General features: G+C 39.8%; 2 protein-coding genes across 4 annotated transcripts in view; one reads left to right on the top strand and one right to left on the bottom strand.

The window, feature by feature from the left end:
• NKIRAS1 (NFKB inhibitor interacting Ras like 1) overlaps window positions 1-5,847 on the top strand; it is a 50,984-nt gene extending 45,137 nt beyond the window's left edge. The window contains exon 5 of one of the 2 annotated variants that reach the window (XM_086676270.1): window positions 5,653-5,847. In XM_086676270.1, coding sequence (XP_086532396.1) covers window positions 5,653-5,697 — 45 coding nt within the window. In that variant the 3' untranslated portion in view covers window positions 5,698-5,847. Of the gene's footprint in view, window positions 1-2,316; window positions 2,815-5,652 lie in introns of those variants that run through there. The other variant, XM_086676272.1, reaches the window with a different exon arrangement.
• Window positions 1,230-27,050, bottom strand: part of LOC112849581 (ubiquitin-conjugating enzyme E2 E1) — a 72,469-nt gene continuing 46,648 nt past the window's right edge. For both annotated transcript variants that reach the window (XM_086676267.1, XM_086676266.1), the window contains 3 exons: window positions 4,576-4,708; window positions 3,374-3,521; window positions 1,230-2,023 (listed from right to left, as the gene is read on the bottom strand). In XM_086676267.1, coding sequence (XP_086532393.1) covers window positions 1,926-2,023; window positions 3,374-3,521; window positions 4,576-4,708 — 379 coding nt within the window. In that variant the 3' untranslated portion in view covers window positions 1,230-1,925. The remainder of the gene's footprint in view (window positions 2,024-3,373; window positions 3,522-4,575; window positions 4,709-27,050) is intronic.

Genomic DNA, 27,050 nt, shown 5'->3' on the forward strand with positions numbered 1-27,050 from the left:
ATTGATTGTTTTGACTGGGAAAGCAGCTATTTGATTTCAATGTAAAATATGAGGGGCACCTGAGTGGTTCAGTGGGTTGAGGGTCCAACTCTTGACTTTGGCTCAGGTCATGATGTCATGGTTTTTGAGTTCAAGCCCTGCGTGGGGTTCCACCCTGGCAGCGCAGAGCCTGCTTGGAATTCCCTTTCCTTCTCTTTCTGCCCCTCCCATGCTCCCTTGTTCTTCTCTCTCTCAAAGTAAACTTAAAAAACAAAAACAAAAAAAAATGTAAAATATGAAATAAGCTGTTCAGCATTAACACATCTAGTAAACTGTAACTTAAAAAAAAAAAACAAAACTCTATCCCCACTGTGGGGCTTGAACTCACAAGCCGAAGACCCCAAGATCAAGTCTCATGCTCTACAGCCAGCCAGATACCCATGAACTGTAACTTCTTAAGTGGAATACTTCTAAGGCTGGGCTCAGTGAATTTAAAGTCAGTTGGTTCATTTCTGTGAGTTCAAGCCAAGAACTGCATATAAAAGATACAAAACTTGTAAATCAGCTAGTGTTGCTACTACTTAGTTAAAATTCCTTATCACAAATGTGTTTTTTTTTTTTTTTTTTGCCAAAAAATTATTCAGATAATGGTTTAGTCATTGCCTGTTTTCTTTCCCAGTAAGGCTGATTTTCTCGTTTTCCTATGTATTTTTACATAGATGGATACTTTTACAATGACTTAAAAATAGCATTTCTCTGCAGTAGATGCAGAGAAACAACTGCTGGATGTATGTACACTTCGGTACCAAACTGCCCTCTAAGGGAGCTGCATTAAGTTAGCCATGAGGATCCATCTTCAAAAGATGGGGGGGTTCAATTAACCTTTTCTAAAACACCACCCCCCTTCCCACGCAAAAATCTATCTCGCAAGGCTGACAGCATACCAATCCTAACCTAGGTCCTTGGTAATGATGCAGTCTGCGGCGTTCCTTGTAGGTTGTTTAGTAGCAAAGCTCTTGAATCTGCGTGGGGTGCCTGAGTAGCTCAGTTGGTTAAGCGTCCGACTCTTGATCTTGGCTCAAATCGTGATCTCACAGTCCTTGAGATTAAGCACCACTTTGGGTGCTGCTCTGACAACATGGAGCCTGCTTGGGATTCTCTCTCCCACCCCTACCCCTCTTCGAGATAAACAAACTTAAAAAGTCTGCAAACCACAAACAGACAAGATAAAGTAAATGAATACAGCAGTGTTAGGTGGTGGTTTTAATATTGTTTATTAGCACAGTAACAAATGCAGACTTAAGCAGTCCACAACATATAACCAATCCACTGAGCAACTCCTATTCCACACCTTACAGTTAACAGCTTAAGGTATTTTACTACAGGTTTTCACAAGTCGTGATTCAAACCTCTCATCTTGTCACAATAAAGTAGATTGGTATATAAAATAAAATACATAACTACTCATTTCCTATATGGTGTCTTATAGCCACATATCCATTTTATATATATGAGATGACAGTCTCTAAAAACTGTTAAATATCGATGTTCCCTCCCAAGAAGGAAAAACAAATTCCAATTTTTTTGAACAAAAAATGTGTAGTCTTGGAAGGACTTTACATAAATGGCCATGTGTATAACCTGTACAAAATTAAGCTATTTTAAATTTACAGACTACAAGCAACTGAACCCAAATGTCTATTCTCTGTACTACATTTCAGCTAATATTGCAGAACTAATGACAGTTTTAGAAGTTGCTATTACCAATTCTGTCTACTGTAGCAAGATACCTTAAGTTACAACAAAATCTTAGGAAATAAGACTGAATAATATCTGTTATAGAAATACCCTACTCTTTACCAACTCCCACCCTCCCCCACCCCTTCAAAATCATAAGCAGCTCTCTCTGTGACAGACAAATAATGTAAGAATTGTGAAGACCCAATTTATGTAGCGTATCTCTTGGTCCACTGTCTGGCCATTCTGTCATGTTCTGCTCTGTTGGTCATATACTGAGTGGCAATACTTCCCACCAAAGGGTCAGCTGGAAGAAAAGAATGTAGATTACTTTGGAGAAAGGGAAAGAAAGTTTTAAAATTTAGCAAATAAATTAGTGACAGCTTGGAAACAAATACACAGTTTTGAAATGCCATTCCATCATCCTGGGTACTTCTTCTAAAAGCCGTTATTGTGGGGGTGGAGCGGGGGGAGGGGACTTCTTAACAAAACAGAATGCTCAGGCTTTTAGTACCAGTGTGGCTTTACCTTCTTAGTTCATTGTATTTTTCTCCCAACAATCACCACCTAATTGGAAGTGCTTTTGCTCTTATGTGTTAGGGGAAGGTCAATAAAAACTGGAAAGTTCAAGGCTAAGACGAACATCCAGGTGTGTTCACATGACTATTCCTTCAGGGCAATACTGTGGTCCTCTGGGCTGTTGCAGTGTAACACTAGTTACCCGGAAAAAACCAGGGTGCCAGGTCACAACCTGGACCTCAACAAGTAAGTGTAATGTTGCTCTGAAACCTAAATAGAATCTTTAATAAAAGGAAATTAAGCCCCTCCCCCCACCCACCCAAATCAGTCTGATAAGAATTATTTAAGCAAACTCACTTTCAAAATTGAACACCAGCTATGGAGCAAGTGAACTCAGTGAACCAAAAGGCACAGGAGAGGTGAGGCAGGTGACTCAACATTTAAAAGTATGTAGTTTAAGAGAACTGTATGAAAAATGTGAAAACCAAGGGCAAACTTATATAAATCTTAATTTTAAAATGCCTCATTCCTACAGCATAGAAGGGTTGCCTTTTTCCACTATTAGACTGAACTTTTTTTTTAATTTTTTTTAACGTTTATTTATTATTGAGAGACAGGAGATGCACAGAGTGTGAGCAGGGGAGGGGACAGAGAGAGGGAGAGACACAGAATCCAAAGCAGGCTCCAGGCTCTGAGCTGTAAGCACAGAACCCGACACGGGGCTCGAACTCACAAACCGTGAGATCATGACCTGAGCTGAAGTCGGCGGCCTAACCAACTGAACCACCCAGGCGCTCCTAGACTGAACTTCTCTTGATTAAAACTTTCTTTGAAAAAACAAATCAGGGGCGCCTGAGTGGCTCAGCAGGTTAAGCTTCTGATTTTGGCTTGGGCTCTCACAGTTTGTGAGTTCGAGCCCCGCATGGGGTTATATGCTGACAGCCTACTTTGGATTCAGTGTCTCCCTCTCTCTCTGCCCCTCCCCTGCTCATGCTGTCTCTCTCAAAAATAAATAAACATTAAACATTTTTTGAAAAAAGATCAGTTTTTGTCCCTTGAAAGCTCTTTAAACTTTATCAAAAACAAGTATTTTTCAGGTGAGGAAGAAAAACAATAAAAAAATAATTATTAACCTTACCAGGATTACAGTCTGTAAGAAGGGAGCAGATAGAAAGAAGAACTTTAGAAATGGTTAGTGCTGGACTCCAATTATCTTTTAATATGTCCAAGCAAATAACTCCTTGGCTGTTAATATTACAGTGATAGATTCTTGTCCGAAATGTGACCTAAAAAATAAAAGCGTGTTAAAATTTAAACAGCAAAGAATGAAAATTTTTACTAAATTACTTTGTCAGTTGAGTGGCCCTAATTAAAAATCTTTTAAAGAAACAGACATTTAGTTTTTAAAAAGATGAATAAAGAGTTTAAAGCTGAGGAGATACATTAAAAGACTAATAAATCTGAGATTAGAGTGTTCACTGATAACAATCACAGGTCAAAAGTTACTCAACAAAAAGGTAATTTCAATATTTTTCAAATTCATCTTTAGCAGTTTCAGTGTTTTAAATATTCTCCTAACTTTTCAAGTTTGAAATAGCTGTTTGCTGACCTCTTGTGTTAGCTGGTAGTACTACGTGGCCTCAAAGTAAGCTTTGTATAATAAATTCAAACTGAGGGACAACATAGTGGGAACATAAACAAAATTCTTAGCTGTAAAGGCTGTTAAGAAAACTGAAGATGAGATTTACTTCTGCTTTTTCTGACTTTTACATTATATCCTGCAGATATCCTGTCTACCTAGGTCACAGAATTCACTATAATGGAGTCTCAACAGGTGAGGAGCCAGCAGTAGACAAATCAACACAAGCCATGGGAGCCTGGATTGCTTTTTTTTTGTTTCCTAATTCCAAAGTAAAAATTATCATTTAGTAAATGAGAATCATAGATTATAGAGTGTCACGGGAGATAGGATCCTAGATGAGAAAACTGAAGCCTGGAGATTAAGAATGTGACGAGACCAAAAAAGGACGAGAAACATGGATACTTTGACAGTAACTTCTTTTCTGTTGAGTGGAAAACGGGATTAATTCTGAGTTGCTATGTCACTATAAACAGCAGGATTTTAAGCACCATCAAAACGAAGCACATACTTCTAGAAATGGTCTCTGCCAAGTGGCGAAGCTGCCCCCCCACCCCTGCAGTGTCTTGTGTCCATCCTAATGTACTTAGAGATTCATTAAGAGACAAGAGAAATCTCTTGTGATTAAAACTCAATTTTAAACACTTCAATAGTTTCTCATGGGAATATGTAAATCTGAATATAAATCAGGAAATTCTTACCTTTGGAGGCTTGAAGGGGTATTCAGGTGTAAAAGTGATATCAAGGAAGAATACACCCCCCTCATACACGGATCCTGGAGGCCCTAGAATGGTTGATCTCCATTCATAGATGTTATCGCCTTTGGGACCAGCACTGTGAAATAATACATCAAAAGGTAAGCAGATAGTATGGCACCATCCAAATTTTAGAGGATATTTAAGGAAAAAAGATGACCTCTTCTCTTCCTTTTTGTTTTAATGTGTGGATTCCCTCCACCAAACAGAAGTGTCTTTCAGACAGTCTGATTCTGGACTGCAACAAACCCATCAGCCTTAGGTCAAGTAAATGGAATGATAAAGAATGTTTAAACCATTCTAAGCCTACTTAGGCCGTGGATAAACAAGAAATTCCTCAATTCTCAACCCTCTCCTCAATACATCATAAAAAATGTAAATGATACTTTAAAAAGAAACACTTTTCAGCACACAGAATTAAATTAGTGAAATATTAGTTGTTTTTGTTCATAGCTAGTAATTTCTGATGACCATTTTAAGCGCAAAGTTTCATTTCTGACCCACTGACGGGGGTTCTTGTTCCTTGCTCTATTTCCATAATCTTACCCTAAAAGGAGTCCGATGGATTGCAGTACTTTTTACATTATAAACCATGTTGAGTGGGAGGAGCACAAGAATGACCATGTATCCAATGACAAGTTACTCAATTTGCATTTCAGTATATAAAATTCTATAATCAGGTTCTCTAAATATTACAGTTGAGATGTTAATTTATCCCTTTCCCCATATTTACTTATACCATAAAATGGTAAAGCATGCAACAGGAACCCTGGAGAAGACTAAACAAGTATGGATCCCTAACCTCTAGGTCCTCAACCAGGGGACTTGGTGGGTCTAGTGAAGGATCTGAGCATCCACTGGAAGGACGAAGCATTGCTGCCTAATAAACACCTTAGATACTTACTTTAAAGCTGTTACTGGAGGCATTCATGTAACTTTTTGTCATAAGCATTTTATTAACCATAGAATGAAACAAAAATTACAGGGGCCTGCAAGGCCTTTGCCTTTTTTTTTCCCTTCCAGGTTCTCACTTGGAAAGTTAGACCTGCTGGTCTGGAAGGTGGGTAGAGAGACCTACAGTAGAGAGAGTGGTTTACAACTCTCAGAGGGCCACTGTGAAGGAGAACTGGGAGCAAGAGAATGTGTGAGACACGTGTACAGGGAAAGGTCTGTTCCAGCACCCCACCCTTTTCTCTATAAAATGACTAACTAGCTTTACCCTCAGGTCAGTATATTCTTTTATCAACCTTGTGTCCCCACCCTTATAAGATACTATTTAGTTCCACAATAAGAAATAGGACTTCAGTTTCTAACACTGGTTGAACTGCCCTTGAGAATGGCATGTGATTTAAATTATTAATCAATTTAAGTAATTAGAAAGATGGAGTTGAAATTAAGGTGAGATGGAAACAAAAAATACAGGTCCCTGTCTGAACATGCTGCAACGTAACTGTGATTAGAATCTTGGTATGAGGCTGAGACTGAGAAGGTGAAAGGAGACCATGCCTTTCAGATTGTTAGAAAATTAATGTTCATTTGTAACAAAAACACTTTTATATGAGGCAAAAAGAAAAAAAATTCTGCCCTTGATTCAGTCTTTTTTCCTTCTAGTCAAAATAAATAGAGCTGTTGCAAACATTTTGAGGAATATAATCGGGGTGCCTGGCTGGCTCAGTCGGTAGAGCTCACGACCCTTGATCTCAGGGTTGTGAGTTCAAGCTCCATATTGGGTATAGAGCTTACTTTAAAAAAAGAAAAATAGTCATTTCTACTCTTGACACAGTATTTTCTTATTTCTGTAATGGTTTCTGACATCAGACACATTCACGTTAGTGGCAGGGATTGTCATGAATCATAACACTCTTGTGACAGTACAGGTGCCTGCTGACTGATGGGCACCATACCCCTTGAGTAAGTAACTCAATGACAAGGACTCTCATCTCCACTGGCCTTTCCCTTGATCCTTGAAACCCATGTTCCCTCTAGTGACCATGGGACAAGGCAGCTACAGATCATAGTTCTTGTGCCTTATAAAGACTAAATTGGTAATTTAACAGAATTTGAACAGCATAAAATGGAATCAATCAATACAAGCCATTTAACCTTAAAAAATAAACCCAATTAGAAAAAAATGTCATTAGAGCAGTCTTATGTATAATTTGATGTGCTCTCTGGACTGACTTAATCACATAAGCTAATGTTTAAGCTTCATTTTTTTTTTCTTTGATGTGTATTTATTTTGAGAGAGAGAGTGGGGAAGGGGCAAGGACAGAATCCCAAGCAGACTCCACACCGAAGGCAAAGCCTAATGGCGGGGCTCAATCTCAAGACCATGAAATTATGACCTGACCTGAAATCAAGAGTCAGAGGCTTAACTAACTGAGCCACCCAAGCTCCCCTTGTTTTGTTTTAAAATCATGTTTTTTAAGTCCTCCCCCATTCCCATCCTCAATACTAACTTACTATATAGACTACTGCTCTTCCATTTCAACAGCAACTGAAGATGCATTTCAATTTTTAAAGAACATCCTGGAAGCAAGGTGAAATTATAATCAGTGCTTTTAAAGATTATATTTCTATCTGATCAGTTTTTCACATTATTATTGGGAGAGATGACCCTTGTTTACAAACACAGAAGCCATAATTCAGGTCTTATTTTAGGCTTAATTCTAAAAACCTTGGTTATCTGCTCTCATATCCTGGGGGAAACGTTGAGAGTAAGAGGTTGGGAAGATGAAAAGATAAGAAGTACACTACAAACATTTGAATAGCAACAGCATGAAGTAAGTGAAAATGGGACAAGTTAGCAAACGTGCCAGCATATTTCAAAAAAAGTAGGAACTCATGATGAATTCAGTTAGAAGCTCATTCTACCCACCTAAAAATCCCAAGTCATCTCTGATAGTTTCCCACGGTACAATGACTAATGAATGCTTCCTAAAAATAAAGCACTGGCAAATACAGTTGATTGGCTAGTCCATGTCTTGTCTTTGTAGAAGCTTCACAATAAAGCAAACCGGTTGCTTATAGAAGGTGTATTAATAGCCTAAAATCCCCGCAATTCACACATTATAATTGTAGCCTTACAATTTTAGAGCAGTTCTCAATAGAGGATGATTTTGTCCCCCAGGGAGACATTTGGCAATGTCTGGAGATCTTTTTAGATGTCACAACTCGGAGGGAGCGTGCTACTGGTACCTAGGGGGTCGAGGCCAGGAGTGCTGCTAAGTAAACATTACCCAAAGTACCAGACAGCCTTCTACACCAAAGAATTCCCTCAACCCCAAAATGTCATTAATTCCAAGGATGAGAATTCTGCCTTAGAGAAATTGGCTCAAGGTTGGTTGAGCTAGTAAAGGTAAGAGAGCTTCACAGTTTGAATCCCTGTTGTCAGACTCTATCTAGTGCCAATCCTCTTATCTTTCTTTTACTGCTCTGTGCCTGGTACAGAAAAAACATTCAATAGACAGGGTTATTGTTATTAAAAGTTACATTTGCATATGCCCTAACTGTTCTATACTCTTGTTACTCAAAGTATGGTCCCTGGACAGAATAAAAATAACATCAGCATCCTCTGGAAGTTTGTTAGAAAAGTAGACTTAGACTCCCCCCCCCCCCCCACCTAATACATCAGAATTTGCAAAGCTAGCTATAGAAGACATTAAGTGGCAAATGAATACCAACTCTACCTTTTAACTTCTAGATTTAAATTACCATTTACATTATCTAGCTCTCTCCTTCACTGCCTATAATTCTTTGCAGTCAGATACAAGTATCAACCCTGGTAATGCTTAGTTGTGTTAAGACTATAAAAACAATAACCAGAGAACTTAGGAAATGCTTATAGGAAGAGATCCACAATCAAATCTATATTCCCTACAACATACTATTCAAAATCCATTCTTAATTTATTCTGCTAATAAATTCAAAGAGAGTATGAGAAAATAGTATGAATGCTGCAATCTACCTGAAGGAATCCTCCTCTCCCACAATCATCACCCAACAGACACGCTCTCCAGGGAACGAAAGCTGTCTTCACCATGACATCTACACAGCACATAGAGAGGACATTTTATAAAAAGTAAAAAGCTTCTTGTCCTCCCATCCCTTCAGAAAACAGTAGCCATCTGTCACCTAGAAGTGAGTAGCAGGAGCAACTTGAAAAATCAGAAAACCCCAGTAAGGTGACTAACAGATTAGTTACATGGCTTGGTGAAGTGACACGGCTACTGAAAAGTGAGTCAGCCACTCTAATAACAAAGAGAGGCCTCCTCCTACAAGGTGGTACTGCTGGGGAGGTAGTCGCCATTCTGTGGAAAGCACTTACAGTTCAAGGGCCAACCTAAAGGACTCCCCAAAACAGCTGGTGCCTACTTAAGAATTCACATCAGTGGTATCCAGTGTATCTAAACAGTTACTTTGGAACAGAGTGGGCCCAAATTAGGGGGTTACATTTCCCTACAAATGGGAGGAAAAGTGGCTCAGACACTCTAGACCTAAAACATGATCCGTGTTCACAACAGTGGCATTCCCACAAAGTCCCCCCAAATCGTATTATAACAACATTAAGGAAGTGGTGTGTGCTGTCTTCCTCCAGAAGAAAGGGGGTATACCTTCAAAGGGATTTGATGCAACTTTTCAAGAAACACAAGGCTGATTTTCGGCCTATGGAAGACCTAGAGTGCATTTTTGAAATGTGTTCCAAACCAGAAAGAACATAGTTGTAGGTATTTTACACAAACTGCTACAGCCATGTGGATATATCATCTCTCTTAGATCAGATTTAAAGTCTCTAGAGAACAGTAATTTTCTACACATACTGTATGGGACTATTTTTTTTACTTTTTAAATTTGTTTTTAATGTTTATTTTTGAGACAATGCGAGAGACAGAGTGCAATCAGTGGAGAAGGAGACAGAAGGAGACACACAGAATCTGAAGCAGGCTCTAGGCTCTGAGCAGTCAGCCCAGAGCCTGACGTGGGGCTCGAACTCACAAACCGTGAGATCATGACCTGAGCCAACGTCAGATGCTTAACCGACTGAGCCACTCAGGCGCCCCAGTAATTAACATTATTTAATTAGCTGGCCAAAATATGTACCACTGTTTAGAATTACACAACAGTGTTTCCAATTAGGTAAAATAACAAAACACCACAAAAGCTCTTACTCAGCTAGCCATTCAATTGTAGTTTTACCTTATATGTTGTTGCTTTAGAAAATAATCCAGCCTTCTGGAAATCTACAATCCAATCTTTTAAAAAAAAAATTAGATGTGCACAGAGTAAGGACACAATTTTAAAATGAAAACTACTTTCAAGAGACAACAATAGGGATAGTGAAACAGCAGGCCTAGAAAACTGGACATCAATGGGTCCTTACTAGTAAGGAGGGATGGCTGAGTAATGAGAGTGTTTGGTAACTAAGCTAAGAATCCCACTTTAACTTCTGGACTATTGATACACAAGATATACAAGTGGGGGGTAAGGTACCAAGCAAGTGAAATGCAAACTAGTCAAATGTCAAGGGCCTAAAAGAAACAGGGGCAGGGAAGGGTAGAGAAAGGCCCATAGAAATGATTAGAGAGAATTAACTAAGAGATCGGTATCTTTTGTCTCAAAAATTATTTTTCCTATATTAGGTTATACAGAAGCTACACAAGCTTAAGAACAATTCCTTTTTTTTTTTTTTTTTTTTAAAGTAGGCTTCACACCCAGCACGGAGCCCAATATGAGGCTTGAACTCATGACCCTGGAATTAAGACCTGAGCTGAGATCAAGAGTTGGATGCTTAACTGACTGAGCCACCCAGGCATCCCCTAAGAACAATTCTAATTTGCTCTTTCCCCAGAGAAGTTAGAAAAACAGGGTCGGAATAGAGTCAAGTGTAAGGCTACGGTGATTACTCCTCTACTGCCACTAAAATAATCCAGAGCAGGTTATCTGCCTTAGAGTCAAGCGGTAGAGTCCTGATTTTTTAGCACAATGCTTATATTAGTGAATATAAAACTGGTATCTAAATGAGTAAATAGAAATCAATTATTAGTGTCTGGTTCTTACACTAATCAGTTCACAGGGCCTACAAAGCACAACCAACTCTTCTATTGGAATGATCGTTGGTTGTACTGTGGTAAGTGAGTAATGGGGGAAAACAGAATCTCTTGTGTAGACTTTTGGAGGGAATATGGTACAGGTGGTAACACTTAAATAAACACTGCACACATTTAGTGCTGATTCTCAAAAGCAACAGTGTCCCAAGGAAAGCTATTTAAGGGATACCAAAATTCTCAAAAATGAATTTATCAGGTTTTAACTCAATTCTAAGATGATTCTAGAACGTGTCTTTGACCATGAAATGACCATCGAAGGTTTCCTAGTCACTCACACTCACCTGCACAGCCTCCATACTGCAACTGCTACCAAGCTCAGACTGCAGGTGAGGCAAGCAGAGGGTGGTGTGTGTGGTTAGGCAGAAAGGTGAGAAGTGACAAAAGTAAATGCACAAGAAACAGAGGTTCAACATCTTGCCATAGAGCAGAGAAAGCTGCTTGCATTACCTTGCTGCGGTGATTTTTGGGGTCATTTAATATGTGGTACGAATTCCCTATTTTGTTATTTGATAAAGCTTTTATTTAATACAAAAAATTAAGGTTTTTTTACTGCCCCATTTTGCTCCTAAAAATATTCCAATTTGGATGTTATATGGTTAACCTGTTTATGAGGGCATCTCAGAACACCTTCTTGCACTGCCCAATCAGCTTGGAACCTCCCTGCCAATCTCTCAATTCTAGCAATTTTACAGATTCTTTGTCCTCAAGCTGCATCGTCCTTCCAGGGATTTGAGTAGACACCCCAAGCAAGGGTCTCTCATCCTAGGTTCAGCTCCCTACAACTTCCCTCAGTACAGAACTCACATGGATTTGGAGAATAAAGACGTTTTGTGCTAGAGCTGGTATTCACATCCAGGAAAGGTGACATCAGCAATTCTAAGACCCTTTCAGCAAGCCCATAGGTCAAAACTATTTTCATAATTCTAAACAGTACTTGCCTTTTTAACTCTTTCTCTCACATTTGTACTGTGAAGTTTTCTTGAGACTATATGAGATATGAGAGCAGATAATGCAGAAGCAGATAAGAAAATCCAGCTGTCTTAAGTCAGACATTAGAGCAATATGCAAATATGTGAAATAGTGCCACTCTTCTAAGTGTTTTAGTTTTGGAAAACAAGCTATTTTCATTAAAAAATATGTTAACATGCTTATTTTTTTTTTAAGTTTATTTTGAGAGAGCCAGTGAGTGCCGTGTGCAAGGGGCAGGGAGGGAGGGAGGGAGAGACAGAATGAATGAATGAATGAATGAATGAATGAATGAATGAATGAATATCCCAAGCAGGCTTGGTGCTGTTTGTGCAGAGCCTGATGCTGGAACCCACTAAGTGTGAGATCAGGACCTGAGCCAAAATCAAGAGTTGGACGCTTAATCGACTGAACCACCCAGGCACCCTTGTTTTTGTTATTTTAAAATGAAATATATATTTTAGAGAGAGCCTGCTAGCGGGGGAGAGGGGTGGGGTGGGGAGAGAGAATCCCAAGCAGGATCCACGCTCAGTGCATATAGCCCGATGTGGGGCTCAATCCCACGACCCTGAATCATGACCAGAGTCAAAATCGAGTTGGACGCTCGACCAACTGAGCCACCCAGGTGCCCCAAATTATAAATCTTTTTAATGTTTCAGCTTTCATTTTGAATACAGTAAAAATCCATAATAATTAACACTATCAACAAAAGCTCTTAGGCGCCCATCATTTTTAAGAGTACACGATGGGGTCCTGAAACAAAAAAGGTTTGAGAATGGCTGGGCAGGTTATTTTAAAACAATATTAGCATAACTAGCCAACGATTTTAAAAAGTGTTCTACTCTTATTCCCATCAGATATTAAAAAACAAAACAAAGTTTTAAACAGGAACTAGAAGCTATTCATCACCCTGCCCCCCCAAGTCCCCACACCTTGGAAACCCTAAATACCATGTAAGAAGTCAGACTACCCTGAAGACTACCTATATAGGAGAGACCATGTGGAAAGACTAAATGAAAAGTGAGAGATGAATGAGAAGCCCCAGGTGTTCTAGCCCTTAGTCATTTAAGTCTTCTCCACCCAAGGTACCAGAAATGTGAGTAAAGAAGCTTTCAGATAATTCCAGGCCCAGCCTGTGTAAATGCATGAGAGCCCAGCCCTAGTCAGCCCTCAAATATACCAGAGGTTATGATAAATGGTGGTTGCTATTTTACACCACTTAGTTTAGGGCGTTCTGTAAGGCAGCAATAAAGAATGGGAACACTCCCCAAGAAGAGCCTTCAACCAACCGCTGATGGTGGGGTGGGACAATTCTGAGGCAAGGGCTTTATCCAGTTCCCCAGAGTTCACCTTAGGCAACTTTCACTGTGGGAACCTGGCTTAATAAACGGCATCCTTTACTGACAGTCTTTCCTACCTTGTTTTATTTCCCATCACTACTTCTGTTCCTTATACCACTAAAAACCTACTTGTATTAGAATTCTCAACTTAAGGGTCTCCTTCTGGGGAAAGCAAAGCTGAGACACCACTGAAGTGAAACACACACAAAGGAAAAGATGAACAGATATGATTACATAAAAACTGAAAATCTGTAGGAGGAAGACAAAGAGATTACAAAAGGGTAGAGAAAAGACAACTGCAGTACATGATTAAAGGTCAATATCTTGACTATGAAAAAACTTTAAACAGACTAACAATAATAGATAAAGGACTTGGGCATTCCTCAAAAGAAACTTGTATGGCCAGTTAGCAAATTCTCAATCTTACTCAGACTCAAAGAAATGCAAATTAAACACAGAGGCACATTTACCTATCAGACTGGCAAAAACGTAAAAGACTGAAAATCTTTGGTGTCTAACTGTGTGATGAAATAGGCATTCTCTTCCACTGCTGGTGGGAGAGTAAATTAGTAATCCTAGACTGTGATTAGGTATAATGTATTCAAATATAAAACATATAAATATAAATACCCTTTGACACAGAAATTCTGCTTCTCAAAACTTACTCCAAAGAAATAAGTAGACACTTGCACAAGGCTATAAGGATATTTATAAGAACCTTACGTATAATGCAAAAATCTCTGCAATGAGCTAAATTATCAATAGGAGATAGGTTAAACTGTGGTACAACCATACAATAGTATACAATGCAATACTGCTCCCGTCCCCAACTTACAGCCCTGTGAAAGCCACTAGTAACTATATGGGGTTTAAGGTGTCCTGTGGCCACATTAAAGGACAGTTTGGGCCCTACTACCATATAAAAGCTTCTACTGACTATCGCCCTGTCCTGCCACTTCCTCCCGTCTCTCTTCAATTCAGATTCTCTTTCCTAACCTCCTTTTCTACCATGCTCCCAGATATGGTGCTGAGAGACAGACTGAATCCAGGAAGAGACTGCAAATCCTCCAACAGTGTAAATCAAGGGGGCTCAAGTTTACTCCAACGACAGCATACAAACAAGGCAGAGGGATCTGAAAGCCTACTCAGCAGACAGAATACCAACTGTTTGCTAAGATGATCTGTTCAATTTATCTAAATAGTCTAGATATCTAATTGTCAATTTATCTAATAGTTAAAACATGAAAAGATTTGAAGTGGGTGAATTTAACTGTAGGTAAATTGTGCCTTAAAAGTAGATAAAGCAGGGGTGCCTGGGTGACTCACGTCAGTTTAAGCATCCAACTCTTGATTTCAGCTCAGGTCATGATCTCATGGTTCGTGAGTTCCAGCCCCATGATGACAGCATGGAGTCTGCTTAGGATTTCCTCTCTCTCTACTCTTCCTCCACTTGTGCGCACACTCACCTCCTCTCTCTCTCAAAATAAACTTTTTTTTTTTTTTAAAACGTTTATTTATTTTTGAGACAGAGAGAGACAGAGCATGAATGGGGGAAGGTCAGAGAGAGGGAGACACAGAATCTGAAACAGGCTCCAGGCTCTTGAGCGGTCAGCACAGAGCCCGACGCGGGGCTCGAACTCACGGACCGCGAGATCATGACCTGAGCCAAAGTCAGCCGCCCAACCGACTGAGCCACCCAGGCGCCCCTCAAAATAAACTTTTTAAAAAAGTAGATAAAGCAGAGAAATTTGCAGAGAAATCAATCTTTTTTATTTTTTTTATAACATTTATTCATTTTTGAGAGACAGAGACAGAGTGTGAGTGGGGGAAGGGCAGAGAGAGGGAGACAGAGAATCCGAAGCAAGCTCCAGGCTCTGAGCTGTCAGCAGAGTCCTGCACAGGGCTCAAACTTGTGAACGGCGAGATCATGCCCCTGAACTGAAGTTGGATGCTTAACCGACTGAGCCACTGAGGCACCCCAGAGAAATAAATCATTTTTAATAGTTGTTTCATAAATGAATTTTTTAGGGGTGCCTGGGTGGCTCAGTTAGTTGAGCGTCCGGCTCAGGTCATGATCTCACGGTTCATGGGTTCAAGCCCCACATCAGGCTCTGTGCTGACAGCTCAGAGCCTGAAGCCGGCTTCGGATTCTGTGTCTCCCTCTCTCTCTGCCCCTCCCCCACTCGTGCTGTCTCCCTCTGTCTCAAAGATAGATAAACATCAAAAAAACAATTTTTTTTAAACAAATGAATTTTTTAATCTTTACCCAAATCCTTTATATCAGGAGAGGTAACAATATTTCAATTTTAAAGATGAGGAAACATTCAGGAGGTTGTGATATGTTTGTACGAAGTCCTAAAGCTAGGAAATCACACTTCTAGCCAATACAATCCAGGCTTTCCTATAGTGAGATTTTTTTCCAATACATCCATAGAGCTTCCAATAATATTATCTGCCTTTGGACTCCCCACCAATTTTGTTTAATCACATTTACTATTCCGCCTTTCCCACCTCATTATTCCATTTCTCTTTTACATTTGGATGGAAGCTGGGATTAAACAGGAACAAGAAAATCTTGTGACCCGCTAAGAGGTGTTATTGAAACTTCTTAAAAATTGATTCAGTTCTTTTTGTAGAAATGAATTAACTGAAAATACATACCACACAGAGTACGACTTAGTGTGGAAGAGAGGGGATTTAATTATAATGTGATAACTGCAAAAATGATGAGAACCCCAAGCTTAATGAAAACCAAAGATGGGTTTTGGGAAACAAGCATCAGTTCAACTGAATAAGAGCCCAAATGTTATGCTCTTAAACTGCGAAAAGAACAAGAAACACGATTAAAAAAAGAACAAACTTTTTAAAAAAGGGGCTCGTTTACTCCAACAACAGCATACAAATATTTTTCAAAACAAGGCAGAGGGATCTGATAGCCTACTCGGCAGATGTATCCACCGAATACCAAGTGTTTGCTAAGAGAAAAAAAACAGGCTAAAAAGGAGGTATAAAACAGGACACCAACTTCCCCAGCTAATAAGTCACCGTGGTCCACTCCACTCCATTCCGTTCTAGTCCACAGTGGCACTGGGAGGTCCAGCCATCACTGAAATGACCTGCACTGAAATGGAGGTCAACCCCTGCCTGAGGATACAATATCACCCACTGCTCAATGCTCTGTGAAGCCGAGGCCTCTGCAACCTCTTGGTTCCCTCCCTCTCCATCGCAGGATCTACAGCTCAGAACCACCAGGAAATCACAGGGTCAGGAGGTGAGGAGAGCTATTTACTGCACTTGGAGAGTCACTGCCTTCTTTCTTGGCCCCAGCTGGCCAGGAGAGAAAAGAGAAGGCTGTTTGTATTTGCAAAGGGCTGAGAGTGTGAATGAGGGAGGCTATGCCCTGTGTGTCAAATGCAGGCTACGCTTGGAGGGGAGGGTCTGCTCTGGCTCCTTGTTCCCTGCTAAATCTCCTCACCAAATCTCCGTCCTGCTGTCTACACACACCCTTCTAGCTGAGGAGTGGAGACAGCGGTTTTAACAAAGCTAGGTGCTGCAGCAGCTGCTAAAGAGGCCCAAGGTGGAGCACTCCCATGTGACATCTCCCAGCTGCCCAAGTCTAGCAAGTCTACTCCTAGCACTGGTAAGCAGACACACATGACCTTCTCCAGTGGCCACTGACCAGCTATCATTCTGGCTTGTAAAACATGAAAAACGCTCGCCAAGAACAGCTAAGGTATACACCTATTCAGGGTATGTTTTATGGGAAAAGCCAAAAGGCAAGAAAAGTTCTGATGAAGAGAGGAGGGGGCAGTTGTTCCAAGCCTCAGGTGAGGAGTCTGACTGAGGGGTACAAAATGTGGCTAAGAGCCCACAGACATGCTTGGAAAATGAGGTTAAAAAAGAGGATACGAATAATGAAGTAAATGGGGAAACTTTAATCTCTGATTTTTCCCCCTTCTTAGAACAACAACAACAACAACAACAACAAAACCCAACCCTGATTTAAGTATTGGACCAGAGGGGAAAGACAACTATCTCCAAACACATACATAAACATGACAGATTGAATACATATGCCAACTTTTTTTTTTTTTACTCCTTCTGCAAACTCTGACATGACATTGAAGATATTTTCTTTAAGGCATAAACCTACAAAGATGAGAAGAAAAGGAAAGGAGACAATATCAACACGAGTTCAGAAGCTAGGAGGCAAATGAGCAAATGGTTAAAGGACACAACATCCAACACACTGAAGACACCGAGTCATAAACTGGTTGTGAAGAAAGCCAAAATCAAGCCAGATACACCATATAACCCTCCCAAAGACAGGAATTTCCGGTGCTGTGGAAGTTGAGAATCAGGAAGGGGAAGGTTCTAAAATAAGGACGGGTGAAAAGTCCAATTCCAAGACCCTGTGTGACAGGCAGAATTTCTGGATGGGCAGCATGATGATCTCCCCCCTAAATCATCTCCACGTGAGCGTGGGCGGAAGCTGTAACTTGCTTCTCACCAACAGAAAAAGGCAAAGTTGACAGGACCCCACTCCCTGAATCAGGTTACGTTTTTTGTAAAATGTTATGTTCTAGAAGACTCAGTCGTAGCTGACCACAGAGAGAGAGAAGGGAGCAAGCAGCTATGATACACATTGCCCGTGGAAAGGGCCAGAGAACTGCCAGGGCCCCTAAGAGCAACTGACTTCAGTCCTACAGCTGCAGGGAAAGGAACTCTATGTCACAACTACATTAGCTCAGAAGAGAACCCTGAGCGACAGATGAGCACGCAGGCTAGCTGGTTCCTTCACTTTGGCCCTGAAAAGACGCTGAACAGAGGTCTAAGCTGTACCCCAACTCCTAGCCCATGTGAACTGTACATTCTAAATGTGGGTATTGTTTTGAACTGCTAAAGTTGTGGCGGGTTGTTACACAGCAATAGAAATCCTGCCAGACTGGGGTTTATTTTCTGGAGAGGTTTAAAACTGGGGTCTCTGAACCAGGGGACATTAATATGGATGAGGGCAGAGGTGCTGTACTGACAATGAGCTTACGCATGCCCAACAATAAGATCCCCAGTTTTCTTCCTCAGCGCCCAGAACAAAGCCTGGCCTTCACCCTCTAGGCAGTCAGTCTCCTTTGGGGAATGTTAACAGCTCAGAGGAAAGACCTCAATAAACTTATATTAAAGGCCCCCTATGTAACAGATAACCAAGAAACATGGTTCTTCTCTAAAACAGCAAAGATCAAAACAAACTACAAGACAGTCAATTAAACAAATTACAAAGAAGATTTTAAAATAAACTGAATTACTAATATCCAGAGAGACAGAAGATACTGCACTAATGAAACAAGAATATGGCCAAAACAAAACAGTATTCAGAAAAGAAAAGGAGGTGGGGGTGAAGTGGGATGGAGGGGGGTGGGTGAAGGTGGCCAAAAGGTACAAACTTCCAGGTGTAAGATAAATAAGTTCCGGGGACGTAATACACAGCATGGTGGCAACAGTTAACACTGTATCACATATTTGAAAGCTGCTACCAGAGTAGATCTTAAAAGTTCTCTTGACACACACACAAATTCAATGTCTGGTGATAGATGTTAACTAAATTTATTGTGGTAAAGTCATTATGCAATATATACATAAATCATTATGTTCTACACCTTAAACGAATACAATGTTATAATTATACCTCAATAGAATGGGGGGGGGGGGGAGAGGAACTTTTAGCAACTAAAAATGAAAGCAAACATATTTCAACATAATAAAGGCCACGTGTGACAAACCTAACATCATACTGAATGGTGAACAACTGAAAGCTTTTTCTCTAAGATCAGGAAAAAGATGAGGGTCTCGATATCCACTCTCACCATTTTATTCAACATAGTACTAAAGTCCTCGCCACAGAAATTAGAGAAGAAAAAGAAATAAAAAGAATCCAATTGTTAAGAAAGAAGTAAAACGGACTACCCACAGATGGCATAATACTACATATACAATACCCTACGGACTCCACCAAAAAAACCGTAACAGAATAAATGAATTTAGTAAAGCTGCAGGATACAAAATTAGTAAATACATAAAAATCTATTGCACGTCTATACACTAATAATGAAGTAGCAGAAAAAGAACTTAGGAAAAAATCTCTTTTACAATTACACCAAAAATAATGAAATATCAGGAATAAATTTAACCGATGAGGTGAAAAGACCTATACTCTGAAAACTATAAGACACTGATGAAAGAAATTGAAGATGACACAAATAGAAAAACACACAATGCTCCTGGACTGGAAGAATACTGCTAAAATGCCTATACTACCCAAAGCAATATACAGATTCAATGCAATCCCTATCAACATATCAAGAGTATTTTTCACAGAGCTAAAACAAATAATCCTAAAATTTGTATGGAAACACAAAAGATTGTGGATAGCCAAAGCAATCTTGAGAAAGAAGAACAAAGCTGGAGGTATCATAGTCCCAGATTTCAAACTATATTCCAAAGCTGTAGTAACAAAAACAATATGGTACTGGGACAAAAATATACACATAGATCAATGGAACAGAATAGAGAACCCCGAAATAAACCCACGGGTGAATTAATCTACAACAAAGGAGGCAAGCATATTCAATGGGGAAAGAAAGTCTTGTCAATAAATGGTGTTGGGAAAACTGGACAGCTACATGCAAAAGAATGAAACTGGACCACTTTCTTACACCATACACAAAAATAAACTCAAAATGGATTAAAGACCTAACTGTAAGGATCAGAAACAAACCATAAAACTCCTCAAAGAAAACATAGGCAGTAATCTCTTGGACGTCAGCCTTAGCAACATTTTTCTGGATATGTCTCCCCAGGCAAAGGAAACAAACGCAAAAATTAATAAAAATAAATAATAAAAAATATATATGTATGTATGTGTATATATATATATATATATATATATATATATATATATAACTACACCAAAATACAAAGCTTCTACACAGCGAAGGAAACTATCAAAATGAAAAGGCAAACTACAGAATGAGAAGACATTTGCAAATGATTATCCAAAGGGGTTAATAGCCAAATTACTTACGAATGCATACAAATCAATACCAAAAAAATTAATAATCTGATTTGAAAATGAGCAGAGGACCTGAATAGATATTTCTCCAAAGACGGAGACATGGGCTAACAGAGACATGAAAAGATGCTCAGTATCACTCATCATCAGGGAAATGCAAATCAAAAGCACAATGAGATACAACCTCACCCCAGTCAAATGTCTATCATCAAAAAGACAAGAAATAACAAGTGTTGGCAAGGCTGTAGAAAAGGAAACTCTTCTGCACTGTAAGTGAGAATGTACACTGGTGTGACCGCTGTGGAAAACAGTATGGAGGTTCCTCAAAAATTAGAAATACTCAATTATCCAGTAATTCCCCCCCTTCTGGGTATTTACCAGAGAAAAAGAAAGCACTAATTTGAAAAGATACATGCACCCCAATGTTTACTGAAGCATTATTTACAACAGCCAAGACACAGAAAGAACCTAAGTGTCCACTGACAGATGAACGGATAAAGAAGTGGTATATATATAAAAGAGTGTGTGTGTATGTATACACACACACACACACACACACACACACACACACACACACCCCGGAATATTACTCGGCCATAAAAAAGAATGCAATCTTGCCATCTGTGGCAACACAGATGGACCTAGGGGGTATTACACCAAGTGAAATAAGTCAGACTGAGAAAGACAATTATTGTAGGATTTTACTTATATGTGAAATCTTTAAAAACAAAGCAAATGAGTGAACCAACAGAAAACAGACTCATAGATACAGAAGAAAAGAAAAAAAAAAACTGGTAGTTGCCACAGGGAGGGGAGTAGAGGATAGGCAAGATAGGCAAAGGGGATTAAAAGGTACAAACTTCCAGTTATAAGACAAGTAACAGAGGTAAGTGCAGCAAAGGGAATATATTCAATAATATTTTAATAACTTCGTATGGTAACCACATTTACAGTAAACACTACATAATGTATAGAACTGGAATCACTAATCTACATCTGCAATTAACATTTTATCAACAATACTTCAATTACACCATGAACAAAAAATTTTTCAAAAATACAATGAAGGGTAAAGTTGAAATTTCCCCAAAAAAGTAGAAAAAAGGTTAAAAAAATAGAGAAAACACACAATTTTTCTGTTACGGACATGGGTGTCTTCTGCAGGAATGTAGCTGAAAATGGAACTGGAAAGACTAAATGGGAATAAATCACAAAGGGCCTTAAATGCCTACCAAACCATTTAGATTTTAGCAGCTTTGCACCTACAGGAGTGAAGCGAAGAAACAGTCACTGTTTTAAGACGTAGACAACTTTAGGGGCGCCTGAGTTGCTCAGTCAGTTAAGCATCCGACCAGCTCAGATCATGATCTCACAGTACGTGGGTTTGAGCCCTATGTCGGGCAGCTCTGTGTTGACAGCTCAGAGGATGGAGCCTGCTTCGGATACTGTGTCTCCCTCTCCCTCTCCCTCTGCCCCTTCCCCTGCTCACACTCTATGCCTCTCAAAAATAAATGTAAAAAAAAAAAAAAAAAAAAAAAGTAGACAACTCTAAACACCAAAAACATCAACCTATTCAGAAATAGGAAACTACAAATGCAATCTTCAATGCCTGAGGCAGAGAGCCTAATTAGGGTACTATAGAAATCCAACAACCTGGATTATTAGAGCAGGGACAGTAAAAACAAAATTATCCAGGAGGAAATCATAAGTACTTCACGGTAACAATCCCCCAGGGTTATCAATAAAGATCTTGTGACATCAATACATACACAAATAAGATGCCTACATCCAATTCTCGATGCGCAGGAAGAGACCAGAGGGGTCTCTCCGTGACCTGGCCAATCTCCCAGCAGTATCGTCAACCAGATATGCCAAACAGCACCATACATGTAGCACTTAGTTTTCATTTGCTAAATAAACAAAATGTGAGCTTATGTACATAATCTTGCACGTTTAACATAGTATTAACATTACAAAAAACTATCAAACTGACTACCCCGATTTTAGTTCAGAAAATATTTATCATTAGTTATATGCTTAACTGGTATTTGTTGTTCTATGCAGTAGTTAAAAATATAATGTACATGCTATTTTAGGTACTGTCTAGGTTTCTTTAAGAAGTTAAAAATATTAGGCTTAATATTCTTTTGAAAAACACCATTTAAATAGGTTTATGGCTTTATTTAAATGGATTTAGGCCTTATAGCAAATAAAGATGGAAGTATTTTGGAAAGAAACATATCTCCCAATCGGTTTATCTGGCAGCTTGGTTGAGTGGTGCTGTTTCTTTCTTTCTTTTTTTTTGTTGTTTATTTTTGAGAGAGAGAGTGTGCGCACATGAGTGGGGGAGGGGCAAAGAGAGAGCGAGACACAAAATCTGAAGCGGGGCTCAAACCCATGAACTGTGGAATCATGAAGTAAGCCGAAGTCAGATGCTTAACCTCCTGAGCCACCCAGGTGCCCCTGGGATTGTGCTTCTTTTAAGAACCAGGGCTGAAAAGGAAAAGGGGGGGAGAGGGGGGAGAGGGGGGAGAGGGGGGAGAGGGGGGAGAGAGGGGAGAGAGGGGAGAGAGGGGAGAGGGGAGAGGAGAGAGGGGAGAGGGGAGAGGGGAGAGGGGAGAGAGGAGAGAGGAGAGAGGAGAAGAGAAAAGAAAAAAGAAAAGAAGAGGAAAAAAAAGAACCAGGGCTCACAGTTTATAAAGACTCACAAACAAGCACATTCAACGACACATAAGCATGAGGTAAAATGAATTCCAATATAAACTCAGGCGAGCCACTAATATCCAGTGGATTTTTAACCACTAATTACACCTCTACCAGAATTTAGTTAACTAAAAGCATTGTCAATATTTAGCCATTTTAGTGTTTTGTTAACGTGCGCTTACACTGTGCACCACACAGAGCCACGAGGAGGCGTACTAACTAAGACAGGGCCAAAGTGATAAAACAAAATCAGAGCGGTCAAGATTTGTTTGGAGCAGCTGCAGCACCAACCCCCCCAGAAACCTGATCAGAGGACAGAACGTTCATCCGCGCGGCCAAGGTGAAAGCACCCGGAAGCCAAGGAGCAGACAGCTGCTAGAGCGGGCAGGCTGACACAGGAATGCGCCTGAGTTCCAGTCTGGTAGAGCAAAAAGCCTTCGTCCGTCAGCAAGAATAATGTTAATCAGAGCCATCCTTCACTTCAAGGGACACTTACACATCTGCTTTGTACAAAATGTACACACAGGACATGGTTCTGGAGAAGAGTCACCTCCTCGAAGGAAAGTAAAGGAAAATTTCAGTGGCTCTGGAGGTTGTGGCTGATGGACACGGAAGAGTGAAAGTAGCATATAAAATAAATCTACACGTGTTTTATGATACTACAATAAGCCAATTAAAAAAATCCACTTACACTTCTGTTCAACATTACGCTATGTAGAAAATTCTTACAAGATTCACAAACACGGTACAAGTTACTATCCTCCTAAAACTCCCCTCTAAGATGAAGGTCAACAACAAATGATTAGAATACAAGGCGGATTGTTAGAAGGATAAAAGGGAAGTGGAACAGGTGTGAACTCCAGTGAGGATGGCTTCAAAATGGGCCAAAATGAACATATGGGAAATCCTCTTTCTTCCCTTCCCTCTTGCACACGCATGCAAACATGCCAGCTTTCAACCACAAGAGCTCCCTTTCTTTCACTTGTGAGGTGAAGTGGGAGAAAAGAGGACAAGTATTTAGAACACATTTCCCAAAATGAACAGCCTTAGTGAAGTAGGTCAGTGATTCTTACAAGTCCAAAACCAAGCTTCCACCAAAATGTAAAGAATCAGGGGAAAAGGGTACAGTATTTGCTTTTCATAAACTTTAATTTATTTAATAAAAAGTCCTGTCTGTTTTGATGATCAAGTTCTTCCTATTTTGTGATAAAATTATCCTTCCTTTTGTGAACTGCTGATGATAGTAGATGGTGATTTTGTTTTCAACGTCCTTGCAAGACAAAATAAAATTAGCAACCCTGTATCAGCCCCCTGTGGGTTGAGATTCCAAATTTATTACTGTACTAACAGCTTTTGCCTGTAGCCCTGGGTGGTATCTGCCCCAGCATTTCCACAGAGAAAAGGACTGGTCCCAAGTCTGGGGCTCAGCTAGCCCAGCACCTCTCAAGTGTCCTCAGGCTCCCAGCCTCTCTCCAGAGAACCCAGGCAAGGCTGCTGCCACCCTCCCACATCCCACTGGCCCCTCTAGCACGCAGACCCGTCCCTGAGAGGAACAAACACTGGCGGCAGCTTCCATGTGCAGAGAAGGGTCACAAGTTGCTTCCAAACCACAAGCAGGTCCCGACTCTCTCACCAGACACCGCACTGATGAGAGACAAGTTCCTCCCAAGTGGCAGGTGCAGTGAAACCTCTTTGTGCCAAACTATTTCCTAAATAAATCCGGTGTAACTTTGTCTTGGCTGGTACACATCTGCAGTCTGATGGGCAACCAACAAGGTACACGTTTTGGAAAGAACGTCTTAAAACACGGAATGTGTCATTTTATTTACCTTGGCATCCCTTCCTCCCTCAAACTTCAATTCTCCCACATGAAAATTTCTATCTTCAATTCCTTTTTCCTTCTTTCCCCCCTTCATTTTAGATGTACATCTTTCCAAGACAAATGTGGTCCACCAAAGTCCTCTCCCACTTCATCAATGAATCAAACATTTGGTTATAAAAAGTTCAAACTCTGCCATGCAAAGAGAAACACAACTAAACAGAGTCTCCTCCTAAATACACTCCCAAATACCTCTACCCCTTCAAGCTGCCAGTCCAGCTTTCTCCTGCCTTTTAGAGGTAACTTTCTGCTTCTATCTACATACAAACCCTTGCAACTGAGATTCAATCCTGCTTTACCTCAATATTCCAATCAACTGTTCTCTTAAAGGTACCAATGACCTTCCAATCTCAAAATCAAATGGCACTTCTGACTTCCTTCATCAGCCTTTTTATCAAGAACACTTCCTAAAACTTGCTAATCATGACCTTAATTCTCTGATTTTCAGCTTAATTCCCCTTGTACCTCTGAACTTCCCTCTCCCCTTTTTAAAGCTTCTCCCTATTAATCTGTCAGAGCACAGGGACAAATCCCTGCCCCTTCTGCTCAGGCCATGATCTCACGGTTTGTGGGATCGAGTCCTGCATCGAGCTCTGCGCTGACAGCACAAAGCCTGTTTGGGATTCTTTCCCTCTCTCACTGCGCTTCCCCTTCTCACGTTTTCTCTCCCTTGCTTTAAAAAAAAAAAAAAAAAAAAATTTAGTTAATAAAAAGAGAGAGCTGCATTTCATGGGAGGGTTTGGATATGTGTGAGGTCCAGAGTGGCCTTAAGGGACAATGGAAGGAGAAAGGGAGAAGGCAAAGTCAGAATCTGATACAAGTTTAGTAGGTAATCTTAGCTTACCATCTAAACAGTTATTAGACCTTGACAATGCACTAGAAGAATGTCTGCTACAAAGCAGTGACTTTCTTTTTTTTTTTTTTTTTTTTTTTTTTTTTTAACATTTATTTATTTTTGGGACAGAGAGAGACAGAGCATGAACGGGGGAGGGGCAGAGAGAGAGGGAGACACAGAATCGGAAACAGGCTCCAGGCTCCGAGCCATCAGTCCAGAGCCTGACGCGGGGCTCGAACTCACGGACCGCGAGATCGTGACCTGGCTGAAGTCGGACGCTTAACCGACTGCGCCACCCAGGCGCCCCAAAGCAGTGACTTTCAAACCATACTCCAGATGGAGGAATAAGGCTGTGACGTTTTTAAATGCTTCATTTCCCTGAAATCGGTTTTAAGAAAGGGTCATAATGCTTTCAAAACCTTTCAAAGTACACTTAATAGTATGATAAAACTAAACACACAAGGAACCTGAAAATAAGAACAGCGTACGAATAAATTCCAGTTCAGCCCTCAGTTTCCTCATGTGGAAAGTGTAGCCAGTAATATCCTCACACCACCTCACTGAACTGTGAAAAAGCAAAGCAAGTAAAGTGGCTTTGAGCCCTACAGCACTATTTAACCCACGCAATTATTTTTAAAGCAATAAGTGCTAAATGTTCCAGAGAAGTAATGATGGCTTATTTGAGTATTAATAACAGCTATCACAGAAATCTAAAGCTACATTTTGGCTTTCTAATAATCAAGTTAATCTTTTCATTTTAAAGATCAAATTAATATGGCAAAATTCCAGAAAGCTAACGAAGGTATTATACTGACATCAAATAAAAACATTAAAATCATATCAATTACTAAGGTATGTACTGATTTAATAAAATTTAAAATTTAAAAACATAAACTTGTAAGAATGGTGGAAGTGCTTCCTACAGAAGACTGCAAATTTGTAACCCTTACTAAGAGACATTTTAGAGATCTACCTTTTTAAGCCCAGACTGTTTTAAGAATGCTTTAATTTCACCACTACACAGTGAATTCTATATTTCTGTATTAGATACATACCTGCTCTGTGAATCTGTGAGTTGAAAAAATATTCCTCAATTTAATTTCACAGCTATAGTCTCACAAATAATTACTCTAAAGTAATAAAAATTACACTTGAAAATCCTAACCTGTTCAGAGAACAATTTGCTTTCATAAATGTGAAGCCTCTATCATGCATTTAACTCTCCCATAAAATAACACCAAGAAGTTAGAGGAGTAATTAATCCACATATTCATTAAAAGGAGGCATTTAAAAATTTACTTCTTAGCAAATCTTAAAAGCAGTATCATGATCCTAGGTATTTAACAGAATTTCCTAGCTTTTGTAAAAGCCACAAGGTGCTGCTTCCTTCCACAGAACACACATAAAAGTTATTATTCTTTTACTAGCTATTAATGAAATAGATCCTAACTTACTTGAAATTCCTATGTAGACCTTTAATTGAGAAGGTTAATAACTTACTAGTTAGGATCTTTTCAGTTAGAAG

This window comes from Puma concolor, chromosome C2 (genome assembly GCF_028749965.1).
Source record: "Puma concolor isolate L17-30 chromosome C2, mPumCon1.1.hap2, whole genome shotgun sequence".
Lineage (NCBI taxonomy): Eukaryota > Metazoa > Chordata > Mammalia > Carnivora > Felidae > Puma > Puma concolor.